We start from the raw sequence: 16,829 nt of genomic DNA, 5'->3' as shown, positions 1-16,829 counted from the left end.
CAAACCATAAATGCAGAGACCAAGGACCTGAGAGGCTGAGTACTTGATAAAATTTTAAGCCCAAATTATGCATGCGTTATGTTACAAAATAAAAATTTGGAAAAGGAACGAGAATGTTTGGGCATTCCTAATTTAGACAGATTCTCTGTACACACTCTACAGATTTTTTATCTTTGGGAATTTGAGTCACCTCAATACATCATTTATAGTCATTGATCCATATGAATCTAAACGCATTCATATAGCTAAAAATTATTCCTGAGCATCTGTCATGTAGCAGGTACTATCCTAGCCACAGGATAAGCAAAACAATGAAAGATGCGACCCTTTGGAGTTTCCATTCCACGAGGGAGAATGAGACAATAAACAACGCACATTACAAATAAATGAATTATGTGCGTGAAATGTTAGAAGGTGAGAAGTGCTAGAAATAAATTTCCCCAAATGAAAGCAGGAAAGAGTAGAGCAGAGTCAAGGAATGAGTCAAGGGTTGAAATTTTAAATAGGGTGGTAAGGCTGGACCTTATTAAATAAAATGACATTTGAGTGAAGATTTGAAGGAGGTAGAGGAAGTAGCCATGTGGACATCTAAATGAAAGTTTTCCACTCCACTCTTGGGAATTAGAAGGTTAATGGCAAAGATACACAGTGAAATTCTGAACAGAGGGGGATAATATCAAACAATTTCTTACAGCTGCACTGCTTGTCTTTCATCTGGGGTAATATTAAGATTTCTCTAGAGAACACACATTGCACAGATCAGAGAGGATGGCTTGGAAGTTCTTCAGCATTGTGGAGTTAGGAGATGTATAACTATCTGTAAAATAGAGTCAGATATTATTCTCAAAAGAATGTTTAAATACATTGTACATAAAGAATAAGTAAAATGTAGGTCGGGTGTCATGGCTCACATCTGTATTCCCAGCACTTTGGGAGGCCAAGGCAGTGGATCACCTGAGGTCATGAGTTCGAGACCATCCTGGCCAACATAGTGAAACCCCATCTCTACAAAAAATACAAAAATTAGCTAGGCATAGCAGTGCACACCTGTAACTACTCTGGAGGCTGAGGCAGGAGAATCACTTGAACCCGGGAGGTAGAGGTTGCAGTGAGCCAAGATCGCAGCCACTGCACTCCAGCTTAGGCAATAGATAAAGACTCTGTTAAAAAAAAAAAAAAAAAAAAAAAGAAGAAGTAAAATGTGAAAAAGGTTGCCTTGGTCTTTGAAATGACATTATTATTAGTGTGATTCAATTTAGCTACGTTCCTCAATAGTAAACAGCATTAGAGAAAGATCAGGTTTAGAGAAGCCTTATGTTGCCATCAGAATAAATGGGCGAGTTAACATTAGTTTAATGTCTTCTTTGCTCTTTTACCATATAAACAGGGTTATGATAATCTTATCAAAACTCCTTTATTAAATAATGAGATTTGCCCAAACAGAGTTCTGATTGATTTCCAAGTATTCAATCTGATAATTAGGAAAACAGTATTATAATAATATTGTAACGATAGTTGGAACATTTTACAATGGATTTATTTGTTCACAACCCAAATTTGCAGCCTTCCTTTCTAGAACTTTCATTTAAATTGACATCTGAAGAGGAGGTCTGATCAACCAACTTATTTAGAAGATTTTCAGAAAGAAGGCACATTGTTATTAGTGTCAAGGGTTTTTCAAAGTAGTAATTTTCTGGCTCTAGAAAATCACTGAGTTGAAGCGAGGAACAATTAACAATAAGAGTTATCAGCCTTGCAATTTATGCATGTTTTAAACTATGGTGCCTTTCACTTGTTCCCAGAGAAAACTGGCTTTGGATTATGAAGAACGCATTGTACGTTTGTTAATATTTACCTGGCCCCAATCAGCCTGCACCAGCATAACAGTTTTCTTTTTTAGGCAAAATAAAACTCCATCCTCCTGGATATTTTTTTGTCAATGGCACTAGAAACATTTTTGTCGTAGTAGTTCAACACATACAGTCCCTCTGCCAACAAAATTGCTTTTAGTCTTTGATGTCCTTTCCAAAAACAACAACCAGAAGGCTGGAAGGCTTTTAACCATCAAGTGATTTTATGTTGCATTTTATCATAAACATTGAATTAAATGACTAGGTAATTGAAAGCTACCCATTGATTCAAATTGACTTTGAAGGAAAGCAGTTTACTCCAGAACTCAAAATTCAAGGCGTGCGTGTTGTGAATCACACATCTCCATCTCTCACTCTGTTTGAACCTGTACGGAGTCAAAAGTGGCAACTTTGAAAGAGTTGGTGGGGCCGGGCGCGGTGGCTCACGCCTATAATCCCAGCACTTTGGGAGGCCGAGGTGGGTGGATCACGACGTCAAGAGATCGAGACCATCCTGGTCAACAAGGTGAAACCCCGTCTCTACTAAAAATACAAAAATTAGCTGGGCATGGTGATGCGGGCCTGTAGTCCCAGCTACTCGGGAGGCTGAGGCAGGAGAATTGCTTGAACCCAGAAGGGGGAGGTTGCGGTGAGCCGAGATCATGCCATTGCACTGCAGCCTGGGTAACAACAGTGAAACTCTGTCTCAAAAAAAAAAAAAATAAAGAAAGAAAGAGTTGGTGGAGTTTTGCATATGGGTTAAGATCAGGAGCGCAGTGTCACTGCCCTGGTAGATGCTGGAAGTGCTGGTGCAGAATGATGGCAGCGGAAGAGAATGCTGCATTGCTGCAGATGAAGTCAGCCCTCTGCCTCAGCTGGCGGAAGGGGCTGGAATTGCAGGTGTTACCTACATTCCAAAAATGACCAACCATTTCAGGAATACATTTCATAAAAGCTAAATTGGGTTCTGCTTGTTTTTTTTTTAATTTTTACATTTTTAATTTACTTTTACACTTAAATTCACCTTCTAAAGATTAATTTAGAAGAGATAGATATAAATATGCCAGATTTTTTTCTGGGGAAAAGCTGTGAGATCTATTTTTGGTATTCCAGATATTCTATACCAAAAAGTCTCCTAATTTCAGAAAAGCATCAATGGCCTATCTTGTATCTTTGAAATTAATCCATTTTTTTTATTATTCAAAATACCTCGTTTTTAAAGTATACTTTTATGCCAGGTGCAGTGGCTTACACCTGTAATTCCATCACTTTGGGATGCCTAGGTGGGAGGACTACTTGAGGCCAGGAGTTCAAGACCATCCTGGGCAACATAGTGAGATGAGATTCCATCTCTTAAAAAAAAAAATAAAATGTTTAAAAATTAGCTGGACATGGTAGCATGAGCCTGGAGTCCCAGCCACTTGGGAGACTGAAGTGGGAGGATCACTTGATCCCAGGAGTTGCAGGTTACAGTGAGCTATGATTGTGCCATTGCACTGCAGTCTGGGCAACAGAGTGAGACCCCCATCTCTAAAAAAGAAAAAAAAAATTTAAGTATCTCTTCGGCTGAGCACAGTGGCTCACGCCTGCAATCCCAGCCCTTTGGGAGGCCAAGGCAGGCATATCACCTGAGGTAAGGAGCTTGAGACCATCCTGACCAACATGGAGAAACCCCGTCTCTACTTAAAAAAAAAATACAAAATTAGCCGGGCATGGTGGCACATGCCTGTAATCTCAGCTACTCTGGAGGCTGAGGCAGGAGAATCTCTTGAATCCAGAAGGCGGAGATTGCAGTGAGTCAAGATCACGCCACTGTACTCCAGCCTGGGCAACAAGAGTGAAACTCTGTCTCAAAAAAGAAAAGTGCCTCTTCATAGTAGATCAGCACTTTATTTTTTCACATAAAAAGGTGGCAGAAAGTCAAATCGTCTGATTCTGAGGTAAAGTTATAATTATTGGAGAGATTAATGGGAAAATGCAAAGGAAGTGGGATCACCATTGCCTGTTGCAGGCATATCTTTAAACGGCATAAATACTATATTCCCTTCACATTTGATACGATATGATCATTATAGCTCTCCTCTCCCTGAAGCTTGGCACGTGTTCCTTGCTGAAATTCTGCAATAATTCAATTTTTGAATTATACTTCTGTTTTTGTGTCTGCTTTCATTCATCTCCTCAGCCCTTGGGTCCACAGTAACAGAAATAGGAAATCCAATAGCTGTGTTCATGTAAATACACAAATGAGCACACACACAAGACGGGGAAGAATACTTCATCCTCTCTCGCTCAGATCAATATTGCATTAGCTTGCTAGGCTAGGGTCTCACTGTTGTTCAGGAAAATTCAATACTTCTTTGTATCATAGTCGAAAAAGCCTTTCACTCGCATATCTTGAGGGCTCCTAAAGAGAGTGGCACACTGTTGTCCCGGGGGCAGTGTTCTAAGGGACAGAAGGCAGATTTACCCAGCATGTCTTAAACATTATAAACCAGTGAGTCATGGAGACTCTCTAAATTGCAAGTCTGCATAAGACAAGTTCTCTTCTGTTTTCTCTTTCAAAGAGATTCCCCTTCTGCCCTCCCCAAAGGAATTGGGTGATAGTGGCGGGGAGAATCCAGCCGCCTGAGCTTTCACGGGCGATCACAGCTTTGCTTACAAGCCTGTATTCTGGGGGAGGTCTGCAGCTTGTGGCGATCAGAGAACGACCCCAAGGATTAGGGCTGTAAACGTTTGCCCACAAACTAAAGATAAAACATTATGAAGCCACACTAATGGAATTTAAATGAGGGAAAAAATAGTGAGGAAGTCTGAATGGACTTTCAGCCTTCTGTTTAATATCGCAGATCAGAAATGAGATGCTTTTTGAAGAAGGTAAAGACATAAGTGTATGGTTCTAGCAAGGTAATTTCATGTGTATGTTATAGACAACTTTGGTCTCCAGAGATCAGGAAAAAAAAGTGTTGCATTATTAGCAGAGTCACATCCAGAAGGAAGAAAATCTATTAAATAGCAAAGAACCACTACCTGTAGAAGAATTGGAAGCCAGGATTAAAGCTGAAGAGAGACAGAAAGCAGCAAGAGTTTCATCTTCTGAGATGCTTTCTTCCGCCAACAGAGAAGTCTAATATAACCAAATTTGCTTTCATAATGCAAAGTTATTGTCCATAGCAATGTGATTCCCTATAGATAATCTGTATCAGTCTTCCTCACTGGGTCATCTTCCTTGTTTCCTTCACGATAAAGCCTTCTATGCACACAAACTGTTTGGTGCCCGGAGGGAGAGTGAGGGGTTGCAATAGAGAGAAAACTCTTTGAATTCAGCAAATTCATTATTTTCAACACATCGAGAAATTATCAGGTATTTTCAAAGCAACCCATTTTTGCGCTAACTCAAGTAGGTAAACCATTATGGTTTAGTTTAGTTATTTTATTTTGTTTGGGTTTGATTTTTTTTTTCTTTTCTAAAAGGAATTGGCCAAGAGCTGAAAACCTGTCAGCCAAGGATCTGTACAATCTACAAAATAGGGGGCTCAGATTTGCTGCCTACTAGGAACGCAGCTGGTACTTGGGGCTCCAGGGAGACCAGTTTTTATAGGGTTCACTTTGGCAACCACACTTGAAGTCTCTCCTGGCCTTCATCAGCCGCGTCCTGCATCCAAACTGCCCATACTGGCCTTGGAACACCACGTCCCCGTTGAAGGCCCCTCCCTCCGGGGACATGTCCACCTAATGTGCTTCTTTAAACAAAGCAGTCATTCTTAGTTGAAACGCACAGAACCATGGATTTCTTGGAGGGGAAAACAGTCCACACCAGATTGTCCTTCTAAACCCAAACCATCTGGTATGTTTTTACCATATGTGCAATGAAAAAAACTAGAGAAAAAAGGGACTCCTTTTTGTGTGTGGCTTGTTGATGATCAGGACAGGGAAATGGAAAGCACTGCCATCCAGGGGGTTCTGCACTCTTCCCAAGGCAATTTCCAGTTTACTCATTGCTAGGGTTTAAAGCACTTCAACAGAGGAGTGGCCAGTTTAAGTCAAACAACAAATTGCTTTTTTTGTTTTTTATGTTTTTTTGAGACAGAGTCTCACTCCATCTTCCAGGCTGGAGTGCAGTGGTGTGATTTTGGCATCACTGCAACCTCCACCTCCTGGGTTCAAGCAATTCTCCTGCCTCAGCCTCCCCAGTAGCTGGGATTACAGGCACTGCCCAGCACACTCTGCTAATCTTTCTATTTTTCGTAGAGACAGGGTTTCACCATGTTGGCCAGGCGGGTCTCGAACTCCTGACCTCAAGTGATCTGCCCACCTGAGCTTCCCAAAGTGCTGGAATTACAGGCTTGAGCCACCATGCCCAGCCGTCAAACTACAATTTGACTTTAACATAAATGAGTGGGTGTTGCCAATCATTCGCCTCCTCAAGTCCACTTACAAATGGTCACTCTGGGTGATTTCTTGGCCACTGGAAACAAGTCACTTCTCAGATTTAGGAGACAAAAAAGTGGGACAGGAGTCAGAAACATGCATGTTCATTTCATTTAGATTACAATTTGCCATTATGTATAAATTATTGGCATATGTAGTCTCCAACGTTTTACATGGTTACAATGATTAATTAGTCTTCAGATAAAGCCCTGAGTAGGACATAATCCACTGTCCTTTGTCCAAGCCTGTGACGTTTATCATAATAAGAATCCAGGGCTAAAAGATAAGATGAGGAAGCAAATTGCAAGTCAGTCCTGGATCAGTCCACGGGACTGATCAGACCAGAGGGTTCCCAGGACATCAGCGTCCCCAGAATCTCCCCCTAGGGCAAGAGAGGTGAGGACAGGTAACTCTGAGAAACCTTGGTGACATAACTTAGCAGGAATCTTCTGGCGTTGGGCTGTGTATACAGTTTTGCCCTGTCAATGGACACCAAGGTGCCTCTTCAATAACCTAAATCTCATTCTTTGCAATTGAAGCAAGCATTTTGATTCTGTTCCTGAAAACAATTCTGCTCACTAGGGAATGCAGTTATGCCTGTTACTGCCCTTCTGAGTACACTTAAAATCTTCTCGGCAAACCCAATCCAATATGTTCACTGCAAACAAATTAACTCAGGGAAGCCTTGCTTTGGGTTAGAGAACACTTCTGGGTTCTGCTGGGACCCATGTTTGTAAATGGTGATTCTTGCATCTGCTGCAGGAGAAAAGACATTTTGACATTGTCTGTGTTCCTCCCTTTTCAGTTGGCCCTCACATTGGGCGTTACTGTGGACAGAAAACACCAGGTCGAATCCGTTCCTCGTCAGGCATTCTATCCATGGTTTTTTACACCGACACCGCAATAGCAAAAGAAGGTTTCTCAGCAAACTACACTGTCTTGCAGAGCAGCATCTCCGAAGGTCAGTGTTGATTCATTTTGCAAAGCCCTGTGGTAAATACTCAGTGTTATTCCTGCTCACACACCTGCGACCACATGCAGCACTAAGGAAATATTTTGTGAACTGGGGTGCCAGGTATCTGCTCTTCTCTTTTAAATTTTGTTCATGAATATCAATAGGAAGAACTATTTGGTGTGCTTTCTTCATAAAATTGTGGGTGAGAAGCCTGCTTGGGAGCCTCAGAAATTATGGAAGAAAGTGGGAAATGGCAAAATAGTGCCTTAAAGCAATGAAATATGACCAGAGCACCTACCTGGCACCCTCAAATGTATACAAGGCTGAGCATCATAAGAGGACAGGCATCTATATCAGATGATAAGAACAAATCTGTGGTAGGTCACCGACAGAGCAGTCACAAACTGTGGATAATGCACAGTGGTTTGGTTGTGGAAGACACTGGAAGAAGCCATTATGATTTTTGTATTCTATGAAAATACTCAGCTGGGCGCGGTGGCTCATACCTGTAGTCCCAGCACTTTGGGAGGCCAAAGCAGAAGGATCACAAGGTCAAGAGACCAAGACCATCCTGGCCAACATGGTGAAACCCAGTCTCTACTAAAAATCCAAAAATTAGCTGAGCGTGGTAGTGCGCACCTGTAATCCCAGCTACTTGGGAGGCTGAGGCAGGAGGAGGGCTTGAAACCAGGAGGTGGAGGTTGCAGTGAGCCAAGATCATGCCACTGCATTCCAGCCTGGTGAAATAGCAAGACTCCATCTCAAAAAAATACCAGCTAACTCAACCCTTCCTCAAAGTTTTTGTGGTCTCTAGCTCTTTTAAATGCCCAAGAAAAAGTCTGAAAGAACAAAGAAAAAAGGCCAGGGCTGGTGGCTCATGCCTGTAATCCCAGTGCTCTGGGAGGGTAAGGCAGGAGGATTGAGAACTTGACTCTACAAAAAAATTTAAAAGTTAGCTGGGCATGGTGGAGCACAGCTGTAGTCCCAGCTACTTGGGAGGCTATAGGAAGATTGCTTGAACCCTAAAGTTTAAGGCTGCAGTAAGCTATGATCATGCCACTGCACTCCAGCCTGGTTGACAGAGTGAGTCCTTGTCTAAACAAGAGCACCTAAAAAGAACAAAGAATAAATTGTTTATGCAGTTACCAGTTCTAGCTGCCAGGCTGTAAAGTAGCACAGGGACAGGACCAGGGGTGTTTGGAGAGGTATCCCACAGGCATGCTAGTATCTTCAACACCAGGTCTCGCTGAACAATAAAGAGGCCAGTGAAATTTCAAAATCCTATTTGTACTTTATTTATTTGATTAATCGATTTATGTCTTTTTGTGCCTGAAAATAATTGTTATATTACAGATAACAACCTTAAGCTTAAAAATATGAAGCCATTGCAAGAAGACTTTGTATGCTGTAAAACCTTATCTGTTATGATAGAAAATTCAAAAAATGTGAACTTTTGGTTAGTTGAGATTTTCTGGATGGTTGGGAATCTTTCCTTGGATCTCTAAAGCTTTTTTTTCACTTGTGTACTTTGGATTAACATTTTCCTACAACTGAATGCTTATTTTCCCAGTATCATCAAACTGAGGATGTTAGGCCTCACGGAATCTAGATTTTGATGTTTCGTGGTCACTGCTGTGAGCATTATGATTTTATGCTCTAAAATCGTGGTGCTTTGGGGCCGTGTGACAGTGCAGTTTACCCCCGATGCATAATTTTATGCTTTAATAAAATAAACTAATTATGTTAATAGTCGTGATCAGGCCAGAGGTGGCGACATAAGAACAAAGAAAGTCAGGAAGAGGTAGTCTGGGTGCCAGCAGGAGAATCTGAAAGCCAGGGGCTTAAGGTCTACCGTCCACTGAATATGAACTGTAACTAGACGTAGAGTCTTTGCTCAGTTCTATTCGATGCTAGCAGAAATAATTTAATGCTAAAATTTTATTTTAAATACACCTTTTGTTGTGTGCCCATATGATAGGTAGAGACATAGATATGAACACATACCCTCAACTGTGAAAATAAATCAGAATTTTCAGCATTTTCTGGGAAACTTCCAATAGTCTTTTTGTCAATCTAGGGTCCACTTAGGAAAATTATTAATCATTGTATGATCTTCATAACCTTATTTTTAAACATTGCCAGGAAAATCCAAGTATCAGTTCCATATTCCACTAAATCCCTTACTACCATCTTTTGAAAGAACTTTGAATGAATGAAGTCTTTGGTTTGTCAAGTTAAAAAGAAAAATGCATCTTAAATCCCCTATGTTTTGATGACTTTGGTCCCTGATTTTCCTTTCAGATTTCAAATGTATGGAAGCTCTGGGCATGGAATCAGGAGAAATTCATTCTGACCAGATCACAGCTTCCTCCCAGTATAGCACAAACTGGTCTGCAGAGCGCTCCCGCCTGAACTACCCTGAGAATGGGTGGACTCCCGGCGAAGATTCCTACCGAGAGTGGATACAGGTATGCAGCACAAGATCCAGCCCATCTAGGGTTGAATACGTTTTTGATCAACTAGAGAGGTTGTTGACAGAAAGCGGGACTGTGCCAAATGGCCTCCTATAAGAAGAGAGGTTAACAGCCATCAGGTATAAATAAATCACTGAAGAATGAGCCCATCACTACATGATCAGAGAAAGGCAGGCCCAGTTGACATCCCTGAAAGCCCGTTTATCTTCTCAGATACTTACACACTACTCTTCCAAGAATGTGAGCACAGATGTCTCACTTTGATAACAACTCAAAGATCTGATTTTTTCCTAACTACACATTATCTGTTGATGGGCTTCCTATTTTGACATGTTTTTATTTCCTGGATAAAATATATGAATCCTGTTTATAGACGTGTATGAAATAACTGTTTCCAAGTATAGGTGTTCTGTTTGTTCAGGGTCGGAGAAGGGAAGGAAAGGTTGGAGTGTGTTTTTCCATGGAAGTCTATAGAGCACACATCCAAGAAGGAGTTTAGTTGAAGGCACTCTCTGTTGACAAGATATCCATGTTTATGCATGAAATGTACATATCTGTGTCCTCATTAATGACGCTACCTCTGCTTTCCTGACATTCCCTTCCCACAGTCACTTACATACCCCCACAGATCCCTCATCTGCCCCCCATCTCCACCACTGACCCCATTTTCCAGCCATCTGATCTACCCCTTTCCCATCCCTGGCACCACTCCTAACCTTGCCCACTTGCCCAACCTTGACATCTGGGTATTCCCACCCAAGGCCTGATGCTGACAGTCCTGAGTTTTTCACTTACTGTTAAATGAAACATCCATAGCTGGATCTGTGGGTTAAACTGTGGACAAATTATACAAAAGATTATTTGCTGAAGGATCCAGGCTGCCTTTTCAGGAGAATAGTCAGAGCCTGTCTTATGTTTATTGCTAGATATAAAATGACTGATTCCCAGGGAGAGTTTCTAAGCAAGAAAAAACACAAAACATACAAGATGATTAATCCTCTCCTTTCCACATCTATTGCTGCTTCAGTCTTTTGAGCACAAATACCAGATTTTGTTTTACTTTAGAAAGGTCAATATTAGTTTAACATACACTTAAAGTGAAATGGCCTATTACAGGAGTCTGAACTCATGCTAACCTCCAACACTGAGAAATATGTAGAGGGTGAGAAAAGATGAGACTTCTACCTTGGGATTGATGAATCCAGCTCTAGATTAAGTCAGAAACAAAATGAATTTGCCTGTGTCAAGATAGCTCTTGGTAACTTGTTTTCCCAATAGCCAAACCAACAAGCAGTTCAGTATGACTGACAGACATGTCTCTTGGGGGAAGCATACATTTCTCAGCACTAAACATGTTTGCATGATAATGGAACAGGAAAGGTTCCCTGGTCTCCCTCACAGGGCATGCGATAGGGGTGTGGCTCGCTTCTTGAGTGCCCCGCTGCTCAAACCTCTAGGCCAGCATACAGAAAGCAGGCTGCGGGGCTCCCACCCTACGGCAGTGTCTAGGGGTGAATGTTTACAGCCACAGCCCCAGTGGCGTGGGTTACAGGTGCTCTTCTGGTTTGCCATCTGTGAGCAGCTTGTGCTCACCAGCTCAGTTAGACCCCCACTTCCTTATCACAAGGACAGAGGGATTTCTGTATCCCCGGGTTTCTTGCCTTGGTATATCAGAAGATTCAGATCACATGTGGTCTTTGAGAATGAGTGCAAGGTTTTATTGAGTAGAAGTAGCTCTCAGCAGATGGGGGAGCCAGAAGGGAGGTGGCTTCCCCGCCAACAGCTCCGTTCTACCAGTGGACAGCCAGCCAGCCTGCCACTGGCGGGCTCTTAACAACCAGCCATTTGTGCCTTCTTCCCACAATGTGTTCCTCACAATGTCCAACCACTTCTGTGTCTGCCTGCTAGGGTCTCAGGTTTTTAAAGGCCCAGGATGGGGGTGTGGTGGGCCAGGGTGGTCTTGAAAAATGCATCATTTGGGTGGGAAAGCAGAAGTGCCTGTCTTTACCTAGGTCCGTGGGGGTAGAGTCCTAGCCAGGGACCCTCCTTTCTATACGCTGCACTTTCCTTCCCCATTTTCATTTCACTTAAAGGGACCACACTCTTCCCTTCCCAGCACTCCTGTATCGTAATGTGGTCCCATTCTTGGTAATGTGGGAAGCTCTCGCTAAGGTAGAAAGTGTTCCAGGAGCTCTAAAACTGCAACTATAGCAATTCATCTGTGCAAGGCAATTCTTTTGTCAGTAAAAACACTGAGACTACATGGCCTCTCACAAAGCATTTGTCAACAGAACAGATTTACATTATTCTTTGAAGTTAGACACAATCTGAGATTGCCCCACAAGAAAAAAAAAAATCTCAACTCATTCATCTCTTTTTGTCAATGAGAAACATGACAGAAAGAGATGAATGAATGAGGAGAAGCAAGGGACCTCAGATCCCCAGAACAGGAGGGTTTTCTTCTTGCTCATGCCACATTCTATGGCTGGGCCATCTGGGGTCTGCTCCACATCTTCTCACATCAGGACCCAGACTCAGGGGGCAGCCGTCCTCTGAAATGTTGCCTGCCCCAAGACAGAGTGTACTGGTCTGTTCTCATACCACTATAAAGAACTACCCGAGACTGGGTTAATTTATAAAGGAGAGAGGTTTAGTTGACTCACAGTTCTGAATGACTGGGGAGGCCTCAGGAAACTTACAATCATGGCAGAAGGGGAAGCAGGCACATCTTACATGGTGGAAGGTGAGAGAGAGCGAGTGAAGGAGGAACTTCCAAACACTTATAAAAGCATCAGATCTCGTGAGAACTCACCCACTATCATAAGAACAGCATGGGAAAAACCACCCCCATGATCCGATCACCTCCCACCAGGTCCCTCCAGCAATGCTCAGGATTATAACTCATGATGTGATTTGGGTGGGAACACAAAGCCCGACCATATCACAAAGAGAGGAAGATTGTGGCTCATTGTGCTGGTTCTTGGGTCTCCTTGCTGAATCATTTCCACCCACCTTCACTACTGAGGCACATCACAGGACCACACTTAACTTCTTAGGGGCAACAGGAAGCCGTGGCTCCAACTGGCTAGAGGGAGGAGAGCTTGAATGATGATCCTGGCTAGAGGGAGGAGAGCTTGAATGATGATTGTCCTAGTCATAGGACACTGATTCTTTATTGAGTACACAGAATGTGGCCCCATCTATGCTAAGCACTTGACGTATTTTTTATCTGATCCTCACTGCCAACCAGGGAAGGAGGTATAATCATCTCCATTTTAAAAACAAAGATGCTGAAGTTGTGATAAGTGAGTAAACACTCAAGGTCACAGTTAGTGACCAGCCTTGGAAACAAGGCCTATCAGACTCTAAAACCCACTTGTTTACATTACAGTATGCGGGAGCTTTACCATTTACTCCCATTCATATACTTTCGAGTGTATTTTATGTAATGTCCATCACCTTCTTGCTGACTCATGTTGAGATGGGCTGGGTGCTTCCTGTTTCTAAGTCTAGTGTGCAGAGTCTTTGCTGCTCCATCTTCTGAAAGGTGAAAGTCGCAAAAGCTGAGCTTCAGGTTCACCTTGAGGTAAAATTAACATTTTTCTCCTTCCGAGCTCAGCAGGCTCATTGACATGCTTATTGTGTCTGTGTAGAGGGTGGGTGCTGTTATCATCCACCGATCACCTAATTATGAATAATTTCACGTGTTTCCAGCTTTTCTGAAACTCCTTGGAAGTGGTTGGCTTGTTGTTTTCATTAGATAGATGTTTTATCAATTAACCAACAAGTACAGCGTAATTTAGACGAAGGGCAAGAGGCAGGTACCTCTCCTTACAAGAACCTTAGCATACATTCACTTCTATTTATATGCACGTAAGTATGCAGATGACATTTGTCTTCTTTTTCAGCTTTTTCACATTTTGCACAAAACAAGTTGCTGTAGCAACAACAAGTACACAAATACTTGCAATGTGTTAAATTAATAAGGCGATATTGAAGCTGACTTTCCTGACTTTCCATCAAGACAGGAACAGGCTTTGGTTCCCATTGTTTTCTCTAGGAAATTACTGAGTGGCATTAAAAAAAATAACAATGCATCATTAACTGTCGATATGATTGTCCTCACTGGAGCTTCCTGTGAGATCTGTTGTCTGCCAGAAGCTTAAAAACAAGTCAAGGAGCCTTTGAGTGAGAAGTAGTCTGAAGGAAGTCCCCATGTGAAGGTTTGCACACAGCCATATCCTGCTCAAAAGGCCACTTCATATCCTGAGCTACTAAAAAATTCCTCATAGTCTGTCAATGGCAGAGTTAATCACCTATGAAATTTGCCTGTCCTGCCTTTTTTTCCAGATCATTCCATTCTGTATTCTGTGTCCCAGAGCAGCTGATCTTACTATTAATTTCACCTTTTTTCTTTTTTTGTTTCTGGTTAATCAATCTAGGATGCAAAGTACAGATTCTGTGTTTCAGTGCTGCGATCAAATATCTTCCTTTTCAAGCACGTTAGAACCTAGGCCATCAAGTTCATTGAAACCGAGTTTCTTTTCCTATAAACTAAAGATAATGTAGCCTTCACTTCATTCAGGCTCTCCCAGTCAATAATCTATGAATCTCAGAGAAATGCAGTTTCAGATTTTCCTTTTCTGTCTGCAAACTAAGTACATGGTGTACTGCGTCTTGTGGGGAGATATTCTCAAAGATCCTGAACGTAGCCATTGACACACAAAGCAGAATTCAATTCGTTAATTATTTCAATGTTTTATTAATGATAGTGTTCACCCCACTGTAAACAGATTTATCCTTCCAGCTTTAATTAAAGCTCTTGGGAGTGCTTTCCTCAAAACAACTGTGACTTTTCTCTGATTAAAATGCCAGGAGACAAAAAAAAAAAAAAAAAAAAAAAGGCAAGAGCCATAATACCTGGGTGGAATATGAACTCTGTTTGCAAAGAAACAAAAACAGCACCAGGATTACCACACCCTCTAGTGAATTTAGAAATTAAATTACTTGACAAACCAACTCGGGCTGAAACTACTCTTCTCCAAATTTAGGGGCTTTTTCTCTTGCGGAAAAAAATTGTGGTGCTAGAGTATTTATGCCTTAACTTATTCGGGAGGAGCAGAGGGTGGTTGACTTCTAAACCACATCCTGTTTGGGTTGGTAAATCAGCCTTCTTATAGATTAATCACACAGAAAGAAACCTCCAGGAAGACAGTCTGTAGCTGTGAGACCACATCAGCAAACCCTTGAGGCAGAAACCTCTTCTTTCTCCATTTTCCAGTAGCAGATGTCCATTCTGAGGTACAAAAAGAAGGAAAGTTCCAGAAGAAAAGGACTGGAGCTTCTGAAGAAGCTTGTTGTTGTGTTTTCCTTTTGCCTTATATGTATTTCTCAAATATTGTTAAGTCTTCCCCATTTTCTCTCTGAAGGGACTTTGAAAGCAGTTACCACTAATGAAAGCCCTCAGTGTGGTAGGGACATGGGCTGAATCGAATTGAAACACAGACATGCATGTTTAGTCCTTCGAGACAATACTGTCAAAAGAAAGTAAATGCCCTTCTTCTAAGTTCAACATATAAAACTGGTCCAATCTATGTGGCCTTTAAGGTTGCTTTAAAGATTTTAAAATTAATTGTGAGACATATTCTAACAACAAAATCTTATATTGCCAAGCTCTGTTGCCTTATAAAAGTATTTTTTTTTTTTTTTTTTTGAGACAGAGTCTCACTCTGTTGCTCAGGCTGGAGTGCAGTGGCACAATCTCAGCTCACGGCAACCTCCACCTCCTGGGTTCAAGTAATTCTCCTGTCTCAGCCTTTCAAGTAGCTGGGATACAGGCATGTGCCACTACACCTGGCTAATGTTTGTATTTTTAGTAGAGAGGAAGTTTCATCCCATGTCAGCCAGGCTGGTCTTGAACTCCTGGCCTCAAGTGATCCACCTGCCTCAGCCTCCCAAAATGCTGGGATTACAGACATGGGCCACTGTACCTGGCCGAAAGCACTTTTTATACACATCCTATTTTAGTCTTACAAGGTGAGGTCATTTGACCAGAGATTTTTACCTCCATCTTCACATGAGAAAACTAAGGTCCAGTGGGGTTAAATTGTTCACCGAAGTCTTGACTCCAGAGAAAGACATAACTTGTGAGAAATCTGAGTCTTACACAATGGACCTGGATATCCTTCCTCAGACTCAGGAAGCAAGACAGCAGGCACAGAAGGAGGAGTCAGACCGCGGCCGGCACGTGCACCTCTGCTTGCCTCTGCATCTGACACCCAGCCAGGGTGCAGCCAAGGCTTGCAAAGCTCTTTGGCCATTCTTACCATGTTTTTCACTGCATGCTCTTGTGACTGAGGTACACTGGAGAGATACTTTCATGCCAGCTATTCAGAGAAACATAACTAAGCCTGGCAAGGTCATCAGGCCTGATGGGTCACAGACAAGGCTCAGGCATAGTCAGGTTCGGGACCGTCAGCCCCAGGGTCCTTCCTTCAGCCACCCCCAAGGTTTCCTATTTATACACTTCACTAACATCCCATCCAGGGCAGTGAATGGTTGCTTCCAGCAACTTCCAGAGCGGCTCTGTCGTGATTCAAACTTGAATTGTCTGTTACAACTTGCTGAGAATGGAGATGAAAAATAGCACAGGAGAAATCAGGAGACCTGATTTCAGGAGATGAGAAGGGCCTGCCTGGACTTCCTTTGAGCGCCAAATGGAATGAAATAACTTAGGAGCCCTTGGAAATATTTCCTCTGAAAAATGGTATTGTATATTTTTATCACATTTCAGATGGAACGAGTGAGGGCTTACATATTGGATTTGAAGAATGTGTTACTTGAAACCCTTGTTTCATCTTTAAAGTTAGAATCTCCCCACATTGAAAGTAGAAAGTGAAGTAATTTATCTTAAGACTTCAGAATGCCACTTGTTTTAACAAGTTTCATAGACAATTTTTTTCTCCTAAGCTTTCTGGACAAACCTTTTTATTCTCTGGTATTAATGTGTTGAGTGTGGAACAGGTATCGTCTATGAAATCACTTTTTATTTTATCATGAAATTGCTGGTTTCTCTCAGGTTTTGTCTGTAGTGTTGTATTCAGAATCAGTTCCATCTGCTAA

General features: G+C 42.0%; 1 protein-coding gene across 4 annotated transcripts in view; it reads left to right on the top strand.

The window, feature by feature from the left end:
- The window catches only part of NRP1 (neuropilin 1), a 158,239-nt gene that overhangs the window by 70,433 nt on the left and 70,977 nt on the right, over positions 1-16,829 (top strand). For all 4 annotated transcript variants that reach the window (XM_078329854.1, XM_054258617.2, XM_002750156.7 and 1 more), the window contains exons 5-6: positions 7,084-7,239; positions 9,535-9,701. In XM_078329854.1, the coding sequence (XP_078185980.1) occupies positions 7,084-7,239; positions 9,535-9,701 (323 nt within the window). The remainder of the gene's footprint in view (positions 1-7,083; positions 7,240-9,534; positions 9,702-16,829) is intronic.

Source organism: Callithrix jacchus, chromosome 7 (assembly GCF_049354715.1).
Source record: "Callithrix jacchus isolate 240 chromosome 7, calJac240_pri, whole genome shotgun sequence".
NCBI classification, from domain to species: Eukaryota; Metazoa; Chordata; class Mammalia; order Primates; family Cebidae; genus Callithrix; species Callithrix jacchus.
This window is presented reverse-complemented; position numbering and strand designations above follow the sequence as displayed.